At 42.3% G+C, this 23,620-nt stretch overlaps 1 protein-coding gene across 1 annotated transcript in view; it reads right to left on the bottom strand.

The window, feature by feature from the left end:
* Window positions 1–293: 293 nt before the first annotated feature.
* BARX2 (BARX homeobox 2) overlaps window positions 294–23,620 on the bottom strand; it is a 43,541-nt gene continuing 20,214 nt past the window's right edge. Inside the window, exons 2-4 of the mRNA XM_044439492.1 lie at window positions 10,336–10,633; window positions 2,491–2,575; window positions 294–542 (exon numbers count right to left, since the gene is read on the bottom strand). Of these exons, the coding sequence (XP_044295427.1) occupies window positions 294–542; window positions 2,491–2,575; window positions 10,336–10,633 (632 nt within the window). The remainder of the gene's footprint in view (window positions 543–2,490; window positions 2,576–10,335; window positions 10,634–23,620) is intronic.

The raw sequence follows: 23,620 nt of genomic DNA on the forward strand, positions 1-23,620 counted from the left end.
TTCCTTACAGTACTGTGGGAAACTGAGCTCTGTGCTCATCACCAGAGTCTCAGATTTCTAAGCATGCAGTCTTCTTTGGAAAGGCGTTCAGGCTCCAGGACATCTGTGGGGAGGTGGACATATGACATTGAGAAGCAGAAAGCTGTTTACCCTGGGTATCCTTGCCCAGAAGTGACCTACCACTCTGGTCAATTTTCTTAAGGCACAAAGTGCAGGGGAATCCAGTTTATACATTGTCTTTGGCAGGGAGGGCTGGGGAGGGAGGCAGCTTCCTCTTTCTTTCTCACATTCTCTTAACTTGATATTGTCTCTCCTGCAGAGGTGTCCGCTGTGTCTTTAGGAGATTGCTCTGTCTCTGGGGAGGCATCCAACGGCTTCTGGGGCAACCCACACTCTTCTGCAGCCTGGTCTTCCTCCAATGCCAGCTTCTGAGCTTGGCTGTTCATCTTCTCTTCTGCTTCTATCTCTTCTGAGGTGGGAATGGAATTTTTCTTGGGACGACCTTTGGGCTTTGTGGGAGCTTCCTGACCACCTTTCAGGACCTAAAGCAAAACCAGGGTTAGTGCTGACCACTGTCTTGGCATCCCAAAGTACAAGAGGGAAATGAACAAAGCAGTCCCCTATTTCCCATTTGCTCACATCTTTTCTTTTGTCCCATTTTCATTGCAGTTTGCAATACTTGAAAAGGTCTGCATGAAAATTCCCTTATTTTCATGCAAATTTATCCTGAAATGCACTGCATTTTTGTATACATTTTCACCACATGTGAACTTTGCAAGCCTGACTCTGTACTCTGTTTTCAGATTCTCTTTTGCTCTTATTTCCACTGTGAGTTTTTACATGGTTTTCAGTTTTAATTGTTGTGTCACTTTGGAATTTCTTTTCGGGCTCAAAGGTAATCCATAAGTTTATGGATTAAAAAATGCATGCTGTACATTTTTGCTAATCCATGCTTATTGAGCACATTTCCCCCCAAGGAATGCATTTCAACATATTTTTTAGCTGAAGACTATCACAAAATCCAGAAAAGTTCATAATGAAGAGATGTAGCAGGCATTGTCTTAAGAGAGGAAGTCCCTATTCTCTCACATACTAAATGGAATGTGAGAATTAAAGAATCATAGAATACTAGAGTTGGAAGGGGCCATGAAGGCCTTCGAGTCCAGTTCCCTGCTGTTGCAGGACACCACGTTACACCATCCCACTCAGATGCCTGTCCAGTTTCGCCTTGAATGCCTCTAGCGTGGGAGAGCCCACGGCCTCTCCAGGCAGCTGGTTCCACTGTCCTATTGCTCTGACAGTGAAGAAGCTTTTCCAAATGTCCAGCCTGAGAAGATGCATGTTAGAAAATGGTGCTCGACATCTGCAATTCATACAAGTAGCTGTATGAAATTATAAACCACACCCTGTGTGTGTGCACACATGCATGCGTGCGCATGAGCATTTATGCATGTAAGCTGCCTTATCAAATAGGTGCCATTCTGCCAGTGTCAGTGGTTCTGTTTTGGATCCAGGCACAATAAGCACCATTATTGTGAGCAAAGATAAGTGTTATTAGTAGACTCCTTAAAATAATAAAATCAAAGTAGGTACTGAGTACCATGCTTATATCTCTTTGGCTACTGGGAATTTCTCAAACAAATAGACAAGACCAGACAGACTCCTGCCAAACATATGGCATCCTTTGCAGCTGGGTTTGTATCAAGGTAATATTCTTGGGAAAATTCCCAAACCTTATATAGGGTTTAATTTAATAACACCTGCACTAATGATACAAATAGTATAATATAGTACTGTGATAATGATAATATACACCTGCACTAATTCATATGTTAATATGCTGGTTTTTTGCATATAACTAATTAGAAAAGAATCTTAACTGTTAACTCTACATCTTGGTGATTCCCTTATCAAGCAGTAGGCTGGTGCTAAATGGCTCCTTCAGGCTGGCCTAGGTACAGCCCAGAGTCTCCCATTCCCAGGCCGTATCTAGGTCAAACTCACCCAAACAATGAGTAAGAACTATCAAAGCAACTGATTAACAGATAAGACCAAGAGATGACTAGGATGCCTGTCCTAGGCTTCTGACTGCCTTTTTCAGGCACCGCACTGCTCCCTTCTCCTGAGTCATGGGGGCAAAACCTCACCAATGCATAAGGCAGAGATACTTAAATACCACCATGTGGGCTGGAGCAGTCCTGTGTCATCCTTTGGCTTGGCCAGCAACACACCTATCCTAAAGGCGGGCAGTCAAACTAACCTTAAACAGAGAGCTGATCAAAAGTGAAAAGTAGAGAATCCATAGCAATTGCCTGGACTTAACAATGTTCTGGCCCTAACTTCAAGCTGTTCCTTTTTCAGTTGTGAGCTCCTCTACTTGATGGGTTGCGTTCAGACTTTCACATGCTGTGCATACATCTTTCTCAATGGGTTCACTGTGAGCATGACTAAGTCTGGATACAACTCTATGAGTTCTATGCGCCCACTTACCATTTTCTTCCATTTCATTCTGCGATTCTGGTACCAAGTCTTCACTTGGAGCTGAGTTAGGCCCAGTGACTGGGCAAGGTCCAGCCTAAAAAACAAGGGATCCAAATTAGTGGCAGAAAGGAAGACAAGACCTATAGTGCACTGCCAAGATGTGATTATGTTATACCCTGCTGAATTGTTCATATCCTGGAGGGAAAAATCAAGGAAAGCCAAATTCCAGTTTCTTGTAATAGGCCTTTTTGATTCTCATCAAAGAAAAGATAGATATCAGTGACTGGCACACTGCACAATGTCCAAATGAAACAACCAAGGAAAATCAAAGGGAGAGTTTACTTCCTCATTGGTGTAATTAACAGTCTTAAATTAAACAGTATCATGAGCCCAGTATTATCTAGAGAAGTTTTTGCAGACGTGATTAAGGCAGCAATCCAATGCTGGCTTACTTGGAGGTAAGTAACGGAGACCATGTGGGTTTTCTGTTTGAGTTAACATATATGGTGTTAACTAGCTTTTTTTTTTTTTTTTACAGGCAAGCATCTTTAACAAAGTGCTTACTCATGAGTGAACATGCATAGGAATGGGCTGCATACTTTGTACTGGTCTGCAGTCATGCAAACACTGAATGGTGACAAGCCACAGTGGGGTTTCAAGTCATGTGAACTGAGACAAGTTCCATTTGTGGGTAACAATCCACCTCAGCCATACTTGGTTGGACCCACAATAGTTTGTCATATCATTCGAATCCAGACGAACTACCTGCATCATGGGTTGTGGGAAATAGCTGGTGAGCCACTCAGAAGTTGAGCCCAAACTGCCTGCCACTCTGGCTGGGCATTGCCAGTGCCAGCTGCCCCATTAAAAACCAAGAAGCATGCTAAAGCAACTACCACTGGTGTGGTGATCCCCCTCTGAAATCGTGGGCCCTTTGTAGATATTTCTTCCCCCTTGCCCTACTTTCCCCGCAGAGATCACTTTTTTGATCTCCACTTTGACATTTAGCAACAGCCCCTTCAAACTGTCCAAGTGGTGCATTGGAAGAGCAATCGCTAGTCTGTCTCCCCTTAAAACACACACATACTAAAGCTGCAGAACTTTTTGGAAACTTTAAATTATTGTCGTCAGATTCATGCAGGTCCAAATTGGTAAGCATCGCCTCTGCAATGTCAAATCAAAGATCACAAAAGGCATTTCAGGGCAAAAATGGGAGGTGGGAGAAGAAAAAGCCGCCGTGGCTTACAGTGGGCAGAAGGCAGAGAAGCTGATCTGTTGCACAGTCTGTTGGTACCCATGGGCTGACCAAGCATAATAGAGGGGGCATGCAAGCCACAGTAAACCCAATCATCTACTGGGCATGCCATGGGTTATTTCACCAACCCATAGTTCATCTGCAGGATGGGTTGCCATGATGCGTGAACTGTCTATATTATGCATGATGAACATTAATGTTAAGATGTTAGCAATAACACCCTAAGGCACCACGCCCTGAGGAGGAGAGTGGGAATGCTCTTCTTCTCTGTGGGAAAGTAGCAATCCGCAAACTGTGCACTTTTAGGACCATCCCAGTTCACAGGAAATGGGAAAAGAATCCACCCGCCAGCTCATTCCAGAGAAGCAGGCAATTTCTAGATCACAGCATGAACTAAAACATGGCTTAGGTTTTTATACCATGTCCAGTCCATCCTCACATTATGTTCAGGATGAAGTGTTACCTCCAGATCTTTGAAGGCATTATTGTGATACACATAAGGTGCAATGCACAATGGCTCTCATTCCCAAGGGAATAACCCTGGGATTGCAGCCACAGAGCAGGGAGAGGGCAAATTTCAGTCTTGCGAGATCTGCTTTGCTTTTTAAGTCCACCAACCAAATGGTGGTACAGGAAGGTGGAGCCCAATGCGGAACAGTGGACCATGGAGACCGCTGCTCACTGCACCTTCTCAGCACACAACAACTGGGTCAACCAAGAAGATGCACCCAGGTTGTTTATAGAGCTGGGGGAGAATTTCATTCAGTGCCCTTTTTGACAGCTTCCTAAAAACATGATAGGGATTTGATTTTAAATTTGATTTTTAAAAAATCAAATTTGATTTTAAAAAAAGAAAGAAAGAAAACTCCTTCAAGAGGGAGGAAGGTGAAACTGACAGATGTGTCTACCCAGGCAAAGCCTTTGAGTGCTCATATCCTAAAGGTTTCTTTTGAATGTGTTGAATCCTATTTATGATGCAGAATTAGGATTGCCATTTTTTTCCATGACAGTTGGAAACTGTGGCAATCTATTTAAAAGTATCCAAAGATCTATCAGACGATTCCAATCAGCCTTCAGCCTGTCTCTGCCTTTGAGCTTTTCAAAGTATGACTTTTTCTTTTTGAGTGACATCGTTATCTGTTTTTACAAAAGCTAGAAGCAACACAGCTCCAGCTACTGGTCTGCTACCAAGCAGAACTGAAAATGCTGCTTTGTAAAGCTTGTATAGTTTGGGATCAAGCTCAGGGAAAGACTGCCTTCTCCTGCATGAGTCTGCCCAGGTTTTAAGAACTTCAGGAAAAGCCCTTCTTTCTGTAGTACCAGCAGTTAGAGATAAAGAAGGGGCCTGTCTCAGGAAGCCAGTTTGACCACCTCTCAGTTGTCCTTCCATTGGCAGGCAAAGACATTTTCATTCAAGCATATAAGCTGAATAAATGTGATACACTGAAGGAGAGGTTGTATTGTTTTATTGTGTTTTTTAATGTATTGGCTTCTATGATAGGCTTTAATCAAAGAGGATTGCTAGAAAGCCTTGACATAAATTCTCAGTCAATCAATGCAGAGCTCAGCTCTAAATTGCAATCAACTTGGGTCTTGTTTATTCACGATTTAACTGTATTCATGAATTGTTCATAATAAATGCATTTATAATGTTTATATTTATACATTTCCAAGCAATGTTGAAAAAACAAGTCGTCATACAGTGGACAAGATCAACGTAATTTTGCACATAATTTGAAGCCAACTTAACAGCATCTCCTCTGCTCCAGGTGGGAAGCTGCCCTTTCATTCTCTCCTTCTCTCTACATGCCTGTTTTGGAGAATCCCCAATTTTTAAAGTATTCGCATGTGTCGATTTAAATCTGAAGGCTGAGTGTTTATCAAGAAATAAATCTTACAGTATTCAATGTACTCAGGACTGCAACCCTGCCATCTGGTAGGTCAGATTCATGATACATTAAAAAAAATTCTTCCTAGCCTGTACACATGGCCTAATATTCCTGAGAGTTGTAGAGGGAGGGGTCTCGTCGCCTCTTTGCCATGAAAATCCCCAGCTAACAGCAGACAGAGTGGGGCAGAGTTGATGGGAAAGGGAGATGTTTAGATCCTAACACTATACTTCCCATATTTTTATTTACTCAAGGATAATATTGAAACCCTGCAACTGCTGCTCTGCTAGAAGGTGTCTGCAAAAGAAAGTGCTGTTTCAAAGAAAGAAAAGATTGCAGACAAGCACCCAGTCTTTAGAGACAAACGGACTGCTGAATACTTGTTGGTTTTAAGCAAGGATAAAGAAGATTGCCTGATGCATCTTGAAACTGTCTCAGTATTAAAGGAATACAGTGTTAAAAGACACTTTGCATGCTGTCACAAGAGCTGCTCAATGTATCAAGGAGAGCTGCAAGTGAACTTAATGTTTTTGTAGCGAAATAGTTCTAGAAAGCCCATTGACTGTAGACTTGGAGGGCTGGCTATCATGTTGCTAAATGTATTGCTGAGAGTGGTTGGCCATCACTGATGGTGGATTTGTTAAGAAGTGCCTGGCTAAAGGAATGGAGGATACACGTCCTGATAAGGTGCCTTGTGTTGCTTGTGTCAGTTTATCTGTCTCTACAGTCACCAGGTGTGTTGAAGAACTTGGGGAAGAGCTGCATATGGCACTGATTGTCAAGGGAAAACGTTCTGATTTTCCCCCTTTGGTATTAGATGACAGGAATATACAATTCAATGTTGAAAGACACATCAAAGCACTGAACCTATTGCAGGTGGAATTCCAGAACAGATTCACTGGTTGCCATAAGCACGGAAAGGAAATAAGAACATCTCAGAACCCATTGGAAGCAGCACCACAAGATGCAAGTAACTTTTTCGGATGGAACTAATTGATTTGCAAGCCAGTTCCCATCTCCAGGACACTGACAAAGATAATAGTCTGTCAGATTTCTATTGTGGTCAACCCAATATATTTATCTACCTACAGAAATGTGCTGCAGGCATGTTCCCAGTCTTTGGCATTGCATACCACTGTGAACATACTTTTTCCAAGACAAAATTGTGCAATCCCAGTGTAGGTCCAAGTGACATTTACATGACATTTTAGGGGTGTCTGTGACAAACCTTGACTTGGACATGAATGCCTTGGCAACCACAAAAATCACAAGGATAAAAGGATTCCACAGTAAAATATTGCTCCAAAATGGATCGCGTTCAGGTTAACATTTCTCATTGACCTCTGAATGTTTACTTTTGTTCTAAGTCAATATGTTATTAATTTGGTTACATTTTGATTTCAGATGTTGCCCTTTTGGACTTTGGGCATTCTAATGTGGTCCCATGTCCCAGAAGGTTGGGGACCACTCGTCTAATGCTTTTAAAAAACCAGCTAAGCGAGTGGCCATTGCCCAAGGTGGCCATGTATTCTCTTTTACAGAGGTTAGTCCTCTATTTTGAGGGCTGCCAGAAGAGGGTCTATTTGAATTACTTAATTTAAAGATAAATGGCTTGATTTAATTTTTTAAAAAGTTGTTCATTAACAGTTAGCACTTAAAAAGTAGATGGGATGGTCAAGCATGCAAGTTTCCTGGTCACAGTCTCCCACATTATGGTAAGACGCATTTCTATTTGAATTATGTTCAATAGTTCTAAATTTGCATCTATGCATTTATATTAACACATGAAAATGTTATGCTGCCCTCCTTTTTCCCTTGTTTGACAATTCATGAGTGTCCACTTTATCATTAGTGTACCCTGTGGTTCAAGAAATATGATGCATCTATGCAGGGAATCCCAGAAATACAACCACGCCCAGAAAGTATTGGAGAAATGGGAGAACTGGGATGCTAAAGGGGGCATGCATAACTTCCTGAGTATTATGTGAAAGATGCTTCCCATTTGAAACCAGGTAAAGGAGCAATAAACACTGCACCCAAATCATTAAATGTTTGGGGGAAGTTAGCAAATGCCAGTGCACTTGTGAGATTCACATGGAAAATCTACCTCACTGGTTTTCTTGCACCAGCCAACGTGTGCCTCCTCACAGTTAGATTCCCTGCAACCCGTACAAAATTTTTTCTATGCCTGTTAAAAACAAAGAGTGCTACCTAGGAAACCAGAGCAACAAACAGAGGAAGAGGAGCAAAGAGCTGCAAAAGCATTGCTTGCTCATCAGGCTGGGCCACATACAATGCCAAGGAATATTAATGCCAGAAAATTCATGCAGCATCAACCCACGTGCATGATGGATAGCGCTACTGAGCCAGTCACGTGAAGTTCTAGCTTTGTATTACCCACCCAAATGCTTGAACAATCCTGAATATGGCTTCCTTGCTAAACGGATTCATAATTTCTGCATACAGAGTGGCACTACAGGCATCTGGAAAACTGGCAGCATGAAGTGTCTGAATATGCTGGGAGCACTGGTGAGCGTCTCACCCCAGCGATGTGCACCAACCACTTTCAATGAAACCCTCATGCTTTGGCAAACATGGTAATTTTGCAGCACATAAAACAGAAGAATAGAGGGTTAAGTGAGAACAAATAAAATTGCAATGCTCTGCCGGTATTAACTACTGTGAGCTAATTATACAGAAATTATATCTTGCTACCAGGATGCATGTGACAATCCAATATACACCAAGCTTTCTATCGGATCCTGAGTGCATAAGAGATCTTGAAAATGGACTCTGTGTGATGTGAGGCAAGTATTTAGCATGTGCACCATTGCCAGGATCTAACCAGAGCTGGGACCCACCACATGGACAAGCTGGAAGCTATATAGTGGAACACATAGTGCTACCTCCACCTTTCCCAACCTGTCCACATGGGAGGAACTGCAATTCCCACAATCCACAGAGCACCCACAGGTGTGAGCTCCAACACTTCACTACTGCTTCCTCAGCATCTGCTGCTTGAGTTGGCTATTTTGCCTAACAGTAAGGTCGATCTGGAGAAAGTATCAAAAGCGACTACTTCTGTTTTTAAACTATCCAGCTTTCCTTATTATGCTCCAATGTGAGCTTCCCAATGGGAGAGTAATGGAGTGAAAGGGCCAAGGGCCCCTCACCCACCAGACCAGGTCCCTGACCCAGACTGGGGCACCATCTCTGCCATTCAGTTCTCAAGAGATGTCCGTGCCATTGCTATGTGAATAGTGTTGCTTCTGATTTAGCCACTTTCCCCCCTGAACTGTGAAGCCAAACAACTGGTTTTCTTTCCCACTGACTCACAGCCAGCCTTGTTTCCCTTGCCACACCAACCAGTGCAACTATGTAGGTCAGAATTTCAAAGGGTATGAGGAAGAAAACACGTTTCTCTTTCTTCCTCCAAGTATCATTGCACATAAATCCACGCTGGTATGCGCATATGTATCCAGCACTCCCATGGTCTGGTATGTATTTTCCACTGATAGGATCTATTCATGTCGCCTTTGATTCTAAGGCAAGGGTGCTTTGAAATCTGATCTGACCATGTGACCAAGCACTCAGCTGAGAGCAAACTCATCTTCAAGTGCTTAGAAGTCATCAGGGTACTCTCAGCACCTGAACAGCTGGGAGAAGCATAACAAGCAGCCTTTCTGGGATCACTCCATTCTGGCTTAAAGAACACTTTTGACTAGGCCTAAATCCCACAGTGGGGCAGGTGGGGGGAGAGTCCATTTGACAAATGGTGACATGACGAGGTCAAAGCATGGACTGGGCTTAGGAGAGCTAAAAAGAATACTTTTGGGGAAGTGTTTGCTTGCTCTTCTTTTTCTCCAGGCATCAGACAGTAGCGAGGTCATCGCTGAGTGCTTCTCAGTGTCAGAGGGTGATATACTCAAATTAGTTATAGCTTCCATATAACTAGAACAACAATCTTGTGGCATCTTAATGGTTACTCTTTCTTGGTTTTGCTACTATAGACTAACATGGCTACCCTCTGAAAATTCATTGGAAGGGGAAACAAGGAGTGTTTATAGATCCTTTAAAAAAAAAACCCTAAACGCAGAAGATAATTCTCTTTTTTAAAAATTCTATGAAGGGAAAAACCACATTTCCAAGATACAGTTCCTAACTGGCATTGACCTAGTGCTCTTTTAATTGGTTTACTCCACTATGAGTCAGGCAAGTCTTGGGCTCACCCACTTCCCAAGGTTTTTCCAGAGTTGAGCATCCAGAAGCCCATTCTGCCATGCTGAAGATTGCTCAGGAAAGTTGCCCTGTGGGGAAGCCAGGACTGTGTCAAATGAAATTGGTTGCAGCTATGTGTGGGTGGCCAGATATGAATTGTCAAAAAAGAAGAAATGCATCACCAAAAAAGGACAAATAGAAGAACAATGTGCATACAATTTGCATATGTTAACTTAGGTAGAAGTCAGTTTAGAAATAAGTCATCATTTAGCTGCCCAGATGTCTGTTGATAGGTAACAGTTCTTATGGTTGTTTTCCAAACAGAATTATACAGGATGGCTCACTAAAGAGGACACATGGACACCCTACAGTGGCACATCATCCTATGACATGTTGCCCTTGGACCACGTCATCCTGCCCTTCAAGTGGCTTCCTCAGCTATCCCCTCTAACCAGTTTGGCAGCCCTCGCCATCCCTAGTTCCTTGACTCACCTGTCTGGTGTGGATAGGTATTTCTGCTTTTGGAATTTCTTCTCCAGCCCCATAAGCTGCAATTCTGTGAAGATGGTCCGGCTGCGGCGAGGCTTTTTCAAGCGAGGGGTGGGCTGCTCTGTCTCCGATTCACTGCTCCCATGAGTTTCACTGGCTTGCGTCTCTGAACAAGTGGTTCCTGAGGGTGGGTGTGGAGAGAGAACCCGGGAGGTGCTTGCTGTGGGAATGAAGTGGGAGACTGCCGAAGGCTGCCTAGTGATGACAGAGATGAGTGGATAGGCCCTCAGAGAAGGGGAGCCTAGGAAGAAAGCATCGGGGGAGAAAAGGGATTATACCGCATGATCGTCATAATTCATCATCTTTACTGGAGATGCTAGAGTCTGAACTCAAGGCATTTGGGAAGGACATGCATTCTCCTGCAAAGCTCCCTGTCCTCCCACTAGCACTTTATCCAAAGTTTGCAAAATGTTTGCACCATCAACTGAGTGGGATGGAGTCAACTGGTGTCCTGCACTGAGCTGGGGGTTGGACCCAATGGCCTTCATGGCCCCTTCCAACTCTACTATTCTATGATTCTAATTAAAAAGCCCATGATTATAATTAACATTAATCACAATGAATGAAATAACTGAAAGCAAAAATATTTACAGGTATGCAATATTAAAAACTTTTTTAAAAGATCCACCATTAACTTTTTATACACTCAACACAAGCATTCTTTGTTGCCAGCAGAAACTTTGCCACCATTGGAGGGACTTAGTCCTGAGTGGACATGATAAGGATTACACTGACCATTTAGGACACAAACTCATGGCCTGGCTGGACATGGGATTATTTGGAGTCCAGAAGGGAAAGAGTTGTGCTGGGTGCCTCTCCAAGGTCAGAAAAGGCCCTCAGAGATGAGGGAAACAGGTGGGGAGGGGAGGAAGCTGTGGGTTTATGCTGTATCCAGGGGAGGCCTCCATCCCCTCCCTCCCGCCATATAGATGGCTGAAAACAGCTAAGGCATCGGGCATGGCAGCAGGGAAGAGCATTGCCACCACAACCTGCACCATGTGTGGGATGTGCAACAGCTTCCCGGTTTGGAGGTCCATGTGCACTGAGAGCCCTGGATCATGTCCTGAGTGAGATGACACATTCTATTTCTTTTTTTTAAGTGTGTTAAATGTACCAACATAGCTTCTGAAGCCAGCATGGAACAGGCTCTTAAATGAATCTATTGTAAAGTGATGGAGAAATGCCTGCAACTTTAGTGTTCCCTTTCCGTCTCTCTCCCTCTTTCTGAATTAAGGATGGATTCATTTATTTCTAGTTGATGGTAACTTGATATGTATTGACTATAAGTTCCCTCTAATTTCTGCATATCAGTCTATGAATTTTTAAGACTGAACTTGCAAACTTTGTATGTTTTTTTCCACAAAACGTGCATGTGTATACATTTCCTCTTAAAAGATGATTCTATGCACCTTTTATCCCAACATATGTATTTGCTTGCATTCGGGTACATTTTTAGTTTGCATTCAAAGAAATGAGAAAAACAGAGAATAAGCATGTACTTATCCATCTTGGCAGCATGAATCAGGTTGAAATGCTTAAAGATGTGGATGGAATAAAAAGCACAAGCATCCCTGTATGAATGCATGGAAATGAACTATTGCCATGACTCCAATCAACCAAAACATGCATTACTTTGAAGCTGTGTTTAGCAGCTTCCCCCCCGCCTGCATGTTTACTTCAATGTGGGTACAGGTTGTCCCCCACCATGCTAGACTGGGACCCGGGATGCTGTACATGATGGCTTTTAAGAGAGAGAGAGCAGGGACCTCATGCCTAGTCTAGAGTAAAAATGAACAAAAGTCAAAGCTGTTAGACACAAATTTGAAGCAGTAACTCTTTTAGCACTGAGTGTGAGAATGCAAAGTGAAAAGTACACAAAATGCCTTGTTTTAATACTAAGGTTGTGTGTGTGGCAGCTGAACCCTGCAGACTCCACTGGTATCCTTGCACAAAGGCAGCAACGAACTTACTAACCAATAATTTTTGTTTTACTCTCCTTCATCTTTCAAGCAAGGCACCAAAGAAACCACAAAAAATATTAAGAAGCAATAAATCAGGAAAACTCAGAAACCACTGAGAAGCTTTGGGTCACTGAAACCTTTGGAGGAAAGCATTTTATAAGGGACCAGCTTCTAAGGGGCTTAGCAAAGGATATTCTATATCAAGAGCAATTAAGAGTTAATATTTGTTTTCCTACTTGGGTGGGGTGCAAGGGAGAGGGTAGCATTTATGGTTGTAATATAGGAGAGCCAAAACAACCCAAAGAAACAAGAATGGTGAAGTATTCATCATCCTATTAGGAAAAAAAACAACAACACATTAATGGGATCAGTATGTTATAAAGGTACATGTGGGAAAGAAAGAGCAGCGATGGAAATGAAATTGTGATCTCTAATCTCTCTAGTATCATTAATAAACAAAGAATTCTGTAAGCAATGCACCATCGCTTGGAGCCTGACTCTACACCTGTTTGCTTGGAAAGAAATCCCACTTTGCTTGGTGGGTCTTGTTTCCAACTAACCATGCCGAAGATTGAAATTGTAATGCTGCAAAGCTGTCTGTAGGATAGGATAGCAACATCTTCAATATTTTTCTTTTGCTCACCCCTCCCTGAAAAAAGGACAACTTTGCCAAGTCTTCTCTGACTACTCATCACCTCCTGCACACAGTACTCCAGAATGCTAGGTCCATGTCATTGTAGAGGAGGCAAAATGATGGCCAGGCTGCCAGCTGAAGGCACACCTCAGGGGGAAAGAGGAGGTGTAGAGGGGAAGAGTGTGTGCTTTTACCACTACTATTGGTGAGCTCCACCTGTAGGAGAGTACTGGAGAATTTCATCTCACCTCAGAGAAATTTGGAGAAGTGGTCCTGCTGTCTCCTCCATCTCTGGAGCATTATGGGCATGATTCTATGAATAGGACTTTTTCCTGTCTAAAAATGCAGTTGATGATGGCTGTTGGTCCAGTGCCAATGTTTGATCACCCAAAGGTATGAGCTTTAGGCTACTCCCACTGATCCTGAAATTCCCAATACATGCACTGAAGTCAATACCATAAAAAAATCAGAAGTAATGTTAATATAGTTGCATTGAGTATTATCATACTCCTAAATGTTTGCTGAAATCAAAACCATTTCCTCCAACTTGTGTAAAAAATAGAGGATCTTCTGTTGGTCCTAGACCAACTTTCTATTGTTGATTTCATGTTTGTGTAACAGAAGAGCTGGTTTTTTTCCTATTTACTCCATTCAGATCAATAATAATCTTGCTCATGCTGCCTCTTGGTGGGTTGGATCCAGTATTTTTAATCAGTTGGCCTAGTTTGCATGATTGCTGCAGTCCTCCATGTCTTATTTAAGCCATAATGGTTGGGGAACATGCCAACTACCATAGTCAATATTCAAGTTGCAGTGGGAGGCCACAATGGCTTATTGTAAAATATAAACCCAATGCAGAGTGGGTCATCAAACCATCCCCAGTCCAAGAAATGGCCCATGGGTTATGTGAGCCACAGGAAGCTGTGGCAGTTATGTAAACTGGCTCACCAGGAACATCTCAAGCAAAGTCCCATTCAAAATATTCCTGCTGATGACTTCCTGGGGACAATCTGTGAAGGTCACATCCTCACCAACTCAGGCAGCAGTAAACTCCATTGGATCAAAAGCCTTTTTTGGGTGGGAGGGGCTCTTCCACCCATGAGAGGCTTTTGCTGCACAATCAATTATTTAAACATCTCATTATTCCTTTGAATTGTCTTACATTCCATTTCTATATCATCTTTGAGGATGGTTGACCAGAGTTCTAAGTAAGAGACAAGTAGATTAAATGAGACCATTGATTATAGCCATGTGGTGTCATTCATCTTTTTTTTTCCTTAGAAATTTCCAGGAATCCAATAATCTGACTTGCATTTGCACTCCAGCTTGTCTTCTGGAATTTAAAATGCCTTTAAAGAGTAGCCCCAGACATTAGTTCAAAACATCTAGACACATCTTAAATTCTACACTGGCTAATTTTGCTGGAATGGAAGCCACAACTATCTGTCTGTCTGTCTGTCTGTCTGTCTATCTATCAATCTGATGAGCCATAAAAATTGGCATAAAACTGCTCTGTGTTGCTGAAGTCTATGTTGTTGAAGCCTGCTCAGTGTCTGAAAGTAGCAAAGTGAATCTCTGTCTGTGTATCTCTATCCATCTACTATACTCGCAACTTCTTGAAGGAAAAAATGCCATCGACATAATCATGGAAATTTAGGTTACTGGCAAACAAATTAAATGTGACTGTTGGAGTGCTCTGCAGAGTTACATCTGATTTGTTCCCCTTTAAGTAAATATCTGGGTTGGATAAACTGTTTTTACAGCAGTTTAAAATCTCATAATTTGGAGCTGGATGTTTTCAGTTGCAGAACTTTGTTTCTGAAGGAGCTAGAAAAACTAACTCTCTCTTAAATTTTCAGAAGTGTTGCAAAACCACTCCCTTCTGGTAGAGTTAATTCAACTACTGGGGTTATAGTTTGCAGTTGTTTCATTTGGTGGAATTTACATAGTGCATTTATTAGAAAAGTTTTTCTTAAATTGTAAACTGCTTCAAACTGCAATAGCTCAGCTAGCAGAGGGGAGGCATGTACAATAGTTAAGACAGCTGTTGGCACTCTGGTGTTTTCCAGATGTTCAGAAATACCACTCCCATCAGTCCCTTTCAGCATATCCTGAAGCTCCTACCAATCTGGTGCATGGGATGACCTTTCCAGGTTACAGTATGACAAAAAAGGAACAAAAATGTATCCATACCCATTTTCTCCACACTCATAATTTTGTACTTCTCTAGATGATAGATAGCTGTCTCTTCTCACTCACCTTTTCTCTAACCTCAGGAACCACAGATGTGCTAAGCTTTCCCCACAGGGAGAATTTGTTCTGGCTCCTCCATCATTTTGGTACCCCTTTTCTGCACTTTTCCAAACTCTACAATATCTTTTCTTAAGCATGTTGACTTGCAAGCCATGGAACAATGATCAGATACCTACCTACCTATCTAACTGGAATTGCTTCATATAAAGCAGCCTTCTTAAGTTTTGAACAAATAAATAGAAAATAGAAGAGCTTTGCTCCTGCAAACTGCAAGTCCAAATAACTTTACAGATTAAAAAAGAAAGCATTAGGAAAAAGAAAGCCAGGCAGAGGAAACTGAAGTTAAACAGCAAAACAATTAACAGAGGCCAAGAGAGATGTTGGCCATAAACTCAAATGACATGAGTTCTATTCTGAGTTCTGACTCACTCATTGACCTTTAGCAAGATATTTACATGTCTTTCTCCATTTCATTTATTGGCACCCCAATCCTAAAAATATTTACATGCAAGTAAACTTCCATTAATCTAAATGCTACTTTTCTTACATGTTTCACATACATTGTTCTCAATCACCCTTACCACAGCCCTTCAAGGTAGGCCAGTATTGCATTACAGTTCAGATGTAGAAAAAGGTCTAGCTAAAGGCTACCTAGTTCCTTGATGGCTAGAATGGTATTTGAATTGTAGTGTTTTCCTGACTTGAAACTTACTTAGAGCATTGATCCAGGACTAGAGAGACTAACTGAGAACCCTGTTTGCCTTGGAGCTCCCTAGATGATCTTAGACCACACCCTCGTGTCTTGCAGGGCTCTTATGACAATAAAATGGATGGGACCATATACACAGCTACAACTCCTTGAACTCTTTTGAGGACCAACCTGTAGAATATGCTCTCTTTTAGCAGATGAAAACATTAGTACAGGACAGGTGAGGATTTTCAGATGTTCTGAAAAGCACTGAAACACCAAGGTACCGTTTGTCACACAAACATGAAGTCAGCCCAAGTTCAAGGAGTTGGGAGGCTGGTTGGGCATAATACCTTCCACGCTCCCCTTAAATAGGGAAGGTGGGACCTGAAGAATGAGGATACTCTTTGGCCCGATCTGATTTTCCTGGATTACAGGAAATGGGCAGTGAGCAGTGTGGCAGCCCCGGGGCCCTGGAAAACACCAAAACTTTCCATCTGCTGGAGCCTCCCTCCTTGAAGTTGACTAGAAACATAACAGAGATGTCACTGGACATGATATAATATAAATATAATATAAATACAGCCTTCTACATTATCACATTTCAGAAGTTTGAATTAAAGACTTCAAACAAATCCCTATTCTCTGTGCTGCTGTGCTTTTCAGCCCCATTTCTTTTAGTTCACCATGAATGTACACAGAAGATGTGGAAAGCAGAGATGAGGGATATGAAACAATGAGGGGGGTATTAATTAATTGCACTGTCTGAACATTGGCAACAGCAGGACATTTCTTCCTCCCAGGCAAAGACTCAGCTAAATCGGCCTTGGAATAAAAGAAAAAGCAAGGGAAGATTTATGGACCAGCTTTTTGTTGGCACGTCAGCTCTGCTTGGAGGCAGAAATCAGATCTTTGCAGAGAACATTGTGCAGCAGTGCAAAAGGTAAATAAGAAATAAAAACAAATGAACCCTCAACAACAGAAGACCCCATAAATCTGCTGGCTCGGTAGCATCAAAACAAAAGGGGAATCAAAGACAGCTTATTGCATTTCCAGCTGAGCCTGTGATAGAGCTGGAGGTCAATGCCCTGGGAAATGGATCACCACAGGCTTTGGTATGTGTAGGGCCAGAGCCAGTGGTGAATATTTTGGGGTGCCTGCCAAGGGCCCATGTCCCAGAACTGACAAGTGCCCTCCTCTTCACCATGGTGACTTGCCCTGACAATGGTGATGGGGAGCAGGAGATGCCAGTGGCAACTTGCTGGCTCTCTCTTTGTCTGCCAAGCAAGCAAGAGGCAGAAGTGATGCAACAGTGTTTATTACTTTATTTAAAGCATTGTTATCCCGTCCCTTACAGGAGTCTCAGCACAGAGATACAAAGCAAACCAAAGTGACAGCACTCAATGAGGTATAAAATCTCAATCAGGCCTTGAAATGCAGGGAAATAAAAAGGGTTTGGCTGGGCGCAGAAATAGAGCAAGCGTCACCACCACGTCACGTTGCCTCTCGACTGAATGTCCCCCTCAGATAGATGCAGTCAGCCAGTCGCAAGCAGAACCCTTCCGCTCCACTCTCCCACATACTCAGTGCCTGCCCTTTAAATGTTCATTCATAGAATAATTAAAAGTTTGCACATAAAAGAAGGCCTAGCTTGCAGCCTCTTCCTGCACAGCCACAGCCTAGGTTCAGAAAACCCACGCAGGCAAGCATGCACACACCAAGAAAACACTGCCATGTGTCGTGGCAGGATGCCACTTTTCCAGTGTTCAGGCTGCAAGTGCCATTGTTCATGAAGTCCAAGCAGCAGCCACATGTGGAAGAGGGAGGTGCCAGCGGGCTGGAAGGAAACTTAATTCTTTCGGAAGCACCAGCAGCTTTAGAAGGGAATTCTAAAGGAGAGAGTCTCCAAAAGGCTCAATGAGAACTGGGTGCAATCAGTGGTCAACTCATGCTGCTTGGCTGTTGCCGGGGGAGAGGAACAGCAAAGGGGACTGCAGCAGAGTGCCTGGAATCCTGAATTGGGAGCATTCCACGTGGGAACATTTCCAGGCAGGTTCTACTTGTCTCTTGTCCGTTTTGGAGAGGTTGATCTAGGAGGAGCTCCTGGTGGCTCATACCCTCATCTTTAGGGAGAAGTCTTCACTAGAACTTCCACCTCATGAACCCAAAGAGTCAGCCTTTGTCACTCTGTATTCAGCATAGAGAGACAATAGTCTGATTTTTCCTCACCTGGAAGTTTCTAAAACTTCCTTAAAACCACTCAAAATGCTATAGCTCACATTTCAAAGCATTGCCTCACAGTAATAAGACATACAAATCCATCTTGTTTTTCACTCTTTCCCAGAATGAGTCATACTACAAGTATCACAAATACCAAAATACAGCCACTGGGGATTGAAAAGATGAGCCAAAACCCCTCCATACTCTTTCCCCACTGACAATCATGGGGAAGAATTGTGCTTTGGATTCGATTGAAGCAGTTACTGAGGAAGTTCAATTAAAATGATTGTCCTGGGGGCAGCCCTAAATACTTTTCAGATGCAGCTTTCTTATACTCCAGCTCCCTTTCTGTTTGTGTGCAGTCCCTAGAAAAACTCTGCCTCTATTGCGTCCTTCTGATTTTTTCAGGTCACTTAGAAACTGAAGGTAGCCACATTGATAAAAGGAAAAATCCCATGAAAAATGTGAAGGTAATTAGTATTAGCATAATATCTTCATTAAGCCAATCCAGGGCCCTTCACAAACTTCCACCTTCTCCAGAACCTTGCCTTAAACACAGCAGTAGACAAAGCAAAGCTGTGACATGGGGAATGATGGAGATTAAAGAATGGTGGCTACATTTGGTTACAAACACTGGATACAGAGAAGGGCTGCAGACATTCAGATTAGGCGATGCACCATCCAACTTAAGCCTGGATAAGTTGAATGGTGTAAACACACAAGGACCAGGAATGCTTGCTGAGCAGGAATTAACCATTTCTATTATATAGAAAGAGCAGAATTTACAATAAATGGAAGACATGCGTATAAACAATCAAGGCACAATATTTAACAAATTAATCATGAAGGAAATCATTAATACCAAAGCATATACATCCTATGAACTGTATCAATCCGTTGCACAGGAAGTCTACAATTCCAGTATATAGACATATCTCAGCCATCTCAGTTAATGAAGTCCCACTGTATTACCATTTCTTTCAACTAGAAATATGCTTCCTCAGAAACTCTTTGGACCACTTTTCTTTATTATAAAAATCACAAGAAACAAGCAACTTTCTCAATATTCTACAAATCAAACAAAGAAACAAACATGAACAGTAGCAGGTTGTGGAAACTTGCACCGAAGTGCCAAACCTGGCTCTAGCACCCTTTCAATTTATCCTTAGAAGAAGCACAAACCATTAGAAAACCCATTTTGAGTCATCTCTTTCTGCATTCAGTTGGCTACGAGCAGAACTTTAATCACCCAACTAAGCTCCTGCAATTATTATAATTAAACTTAGTAATGACAGAGCACTTCTCATTTTTTAAATGGTCTGGGGGATAATTCACAAAGGCTAATTAACCAGGTTTTGGTAAGTGCTGAGGAGGAGACGGCAGTTCTGAGCATGGTTCCCTCTGCTGGATGTGGCACCAGGCCTTGATCCCTCTCCAGGTTCTTCAAATCTCATGATTCTCATTATTTTGGAACCTTTTCTTTTGTTTGGCTCCACTGCTACGAGCAATAGCAGAGTTCAGCCTTATTAGTAGTCTATCAACACAACATTGCAGCATAATTTCAGCATAATAATAGTAATTAATAAATTTGACTGCACTTAAAGCTCCCATGCCTGAAGGCCTTTGGAGGTTACAGCTAAAATTAATCAGGAAGATAATTAACACTTACTTAAGATAACACTTTTTATATTGCTACTTATATCTTCAAGGTAAATTCACTGACAGTAACTAATTGGCTTCCTAAAATGTGACAACTTTGCAACCTTTGGAAATGCAGAATAATTTAATAAAAGCAGCCTTGGAGACTGACCCTTGTTCCACAATGCTGAAGTCGTGTCCACCCCTGTTTCTCATGCACCATGCAAATTTCCCCATAGCATTAGAGGCTGCATTCACAGCTCTGTTCATGCTAGCAGAGGGAAGACCTGCGATGTTCAAACCAGACTCGTTTTCATTTTTGCTGTGTTTTTCAACTTGTGCAAGCTGAAAGTCTGAACGGGATCTCTGTGTGAGCCTTGCCAAAAACATGTGCGATGCCCATCTTGACTAAGCATGAAAATGTGTACCTGTGCATTTCAAAGCATGTATTCTTAAAAATCAAAAGCGTTTAGAACAGGATCACAAATTCTAAGAACTGGAAAACGTTTCTTGAAAGGTGCGCTCCAGCTCGAGTGCATGATTGCAAATGGGGCATGTTGTGCGGATCATGCATGGGTGTGAAATTCTCACACATCTTTGATCTCATGCACTCATCTGAGAGCAAGATGAAAGTATGTGCACTGGGGTGGAGAACTTCAGTCTGAGTCTGTGTTTCCTGAGATGAGATTCAGACACACTCAAATTCATAACCCAGCCTGGGCTGGGGCAGGGAAATAATACCAACTGAATTAAGCACAGAGCTTCCTTTGCCTGGGTGGATGCTGTAGACTCCATCAGTTAAGAAGGATCTCCTATGTGCACTGGGGAGTAAATTCAGGGACAAAGCAGCTGCTTCATTTAGCTCTACTTTCCCTTTCATTTATTATGCCAAGTGGGGAGCAAAAGGAGCCCTGCCTTGGGTAGGACCAAAGCTCCACAGCAGAACACACTCGTATCCCTCCATGCAGGAGGTCCACAACATCTCCGCAGGGCAGGAAAAAGTGCTGCCTGGAAGCTTGAGGAGTTGCTGCCAATCAAGATCAAGACCACTGAGCCCTGTGGACCAATGGTCTTCCGCAGTAAAAGACAGTTAACTGTGCTCCTGTGTTTCACTGATTGAACTTCATTTCCGTTGCTGTTACAATACTGTAAGGGAAAGAGTTGCAATAATATCTCCATTTTGTTGAGATGGTCCCTATTACTTCTCACTCACTCCACATTCCTCAATTTGGTGACATTCAGGCACAATCCGTCACTAGCAAAGACAGGAAGAAGAATAGCTGGAGACTCAGGAAGCAGTTTTGATAGGTGAAACAGCAGCTCCACAAGCTACCCAAAGTACGTGTGTGTAGTGAGGGTAGCACTAGATTACACCAGAAATCCTAAACACGTGAAAGTCATCGAAGTCATCATACTACAAATCTTCCTCTGTATTCGAGGAGATACATTATTAATGCTTCGTGTGTGTGTGTGTTTGCGCATACCTAAATATAAATCAATCAGTCACTGGCCTGCTGTTCCGTTAATTATCACAACATCCATAAGCAAACATGAATTCTGGACTGCTGACTCACAGCGTACACAAAAGACGCTTCATGTTTCACCAGCCCACCCTTCTGCCTGGTGCCAAGAAAAAGCTTGCGGAAAGTGCCACTGCCCTTTCCTTTGAAATCGTTTGATGAGTGACACACGAGGATGGAAAGCAAAAGTAATTATTTGCAAACCAAAAGCTGCTTCAAGGCCAGGCTTTCTAACGCTGGGTTACATTTCTTAGGTGCCTGAAGTGCCAGGGGTGTAGGAATTCATTTGTGTGAAAAGCAAAATCATTTCTCCGTGTTTTACTGTAGGAAACATATTGAACAATCTCTGCTCTCTATTTTGATTACAACCATCCAATCATCATCATCATCATCTGGGTGCTTCACAGGACAGTTTTCCAAACCCAAGATAAATTACTTCAATGATTGGCTCTTTCTACTGAACTCGTGGCTTCTTCTCAATGAATCCAAGAATGTTTACAAAACAGCTGTAATGCAAAGGGGTAGAGCATATGCTTTGCATGGAAATTGTTATGGTGTGCTCCCCTATAGAATAAAAATAAAATCATCTTCTTCTTCTCCATCCTCATCCATAAGCACAGCAAATTAGACATTATAATATAGAGTTCCAACTTAGTACATGTTTTATGCACAAGAATCTTTAGTTCATAGGAAAACGCCCGCACTACAACTGGAAGCCTAATTTTTAGATGCATTAAAACTGTAAGTCTGTTAGTACCAGGAATGTGGGCTTCCTCTATACAAATGTAGCAGGTAAATCAGCAGTTCTTGATATATAAGAAAGACTGAGTTGCATCAAGAACAGCCTGCTGTTAGACTGAAACAAGAATAAGAATTCAATGCTGTAGCAAAAAATGAAAATGGAGGGTATAAATTAATGGTTGTGCTCGTTTTGTTACTACTAATATAAATCAGTTGTGATGGGTTAAAGGGGGACTCAGATCTTTCCACAGATTGTCTTCAACTCATTACCCTTCTGCATTTAGCTGCTGCTTTTTGCATCTGTTTCTTACCCCAGAAATCCCTTTGAGGCACAACCCTATACATGTTTAGAGATAAAACAGCAGTTGTAGGAAACTGAAACTTCTCTGAAAACATGCATAGGGTTGCACCCTCAAAAGGAGAAGAGGAAACAACTGCATTATGTCTCCTGATTGGCAACGCTGGGAGATCTTAACCTGGAAGAAAACTAAGTTAGGTGAACTTGAAATCAATAGGAGCTAAGTTAAATCATTAGTAACTCACATCATTGATTGCAATAGGAATCAAACTGAACTCATTAATCAGGATTCAACTCCTTTTTAATTCACTTTGCCTACTGTTTGTGAAGTGACATGATAATGCAAGATTGTTGAAAGCATGCAAATATGCCACTAGGGTTTGTGTATGTTGGAAATCCCATCAGATTCCAATAGCTGAGCAAACCCATCTCCACACACAGTGCTGGGGTGTTGCTTCAAGCAAAATTATAGTAATAATACTAAGAGAATGAGGGGGGGGGGCTGTTTGGATCTGGGGGTCAGACTAGATGGCCCAGGAGACCCCTTATGACTCTGTTTCTCTGTTGCTACTATTTACTTGCTTTAAGCCAATGTTCCTTAATTCAGTGATCTCCTACCATCTGAAAACTGGCCATGCCAGCTGGGGCTGATGGGAGTTATAGTCCAAAATGTCTGGAGGTTACCATATAGAGGGTACCACTCTCTGTGAATGATACTCCCAGCAGGCACAGACTTAAATCTACCAACCATGAACTGAAGTTTCAGTTCAAGATCCCCCTATTATGATTTTCTCCTCATTTCATCCATGTTCCTACATAGCCTTCCATCCATGTCAGCAGGACCTGGGCTGAATTACCTAGTGCACTTAGTTCGTTGAATCTCCAGAGCTCTGTTATTTTAATTCTTTGATCTAAGACTTGCCACAATAGAAAGCATACCCTCTTCCTTCCCTTCCCCTCTGTGGGACAAAAATAAACCCAGAGTCCAGTTTTGCAGAACAGCTGCATAAACAATACAATTTAGAAGGATGCAAGATGACACATGATAGAGTTTTAGCTGGCTAGCCTAACCTTTGTTTTTGTCAATTAGCTCAGACAAATCTCTCATGGCTGGGTAATGAGGAGGGAATGGCACAACTCACAGATAAAGAAAGCACTACTAACTGATGGGCTTGTCCAAGAGCACCTTAAGTACCATTCCAAGACCCAGGATGTCATAAAAACATCACAGCCCGCTTCCATCCAAGCCATGGAGAATAAGGAATGTCCCCTATT

This window comes from Varanus komodoensis, unplaced genomic scaffold (assembly GCF_004798865.1).
Source record: "Varanus komodoensis strain SLA01 unplaced genomic scaffold, ASM479886v1 scaffold35, whole genome shotgun sequence".
Classification (NCBI taxonomy): domain Eukaryota; kingdom Metazoa; phylum Chordata; class Lepidosauria; order Squamata; family Varanidae; genus Varanus; species Varanus komodoensis.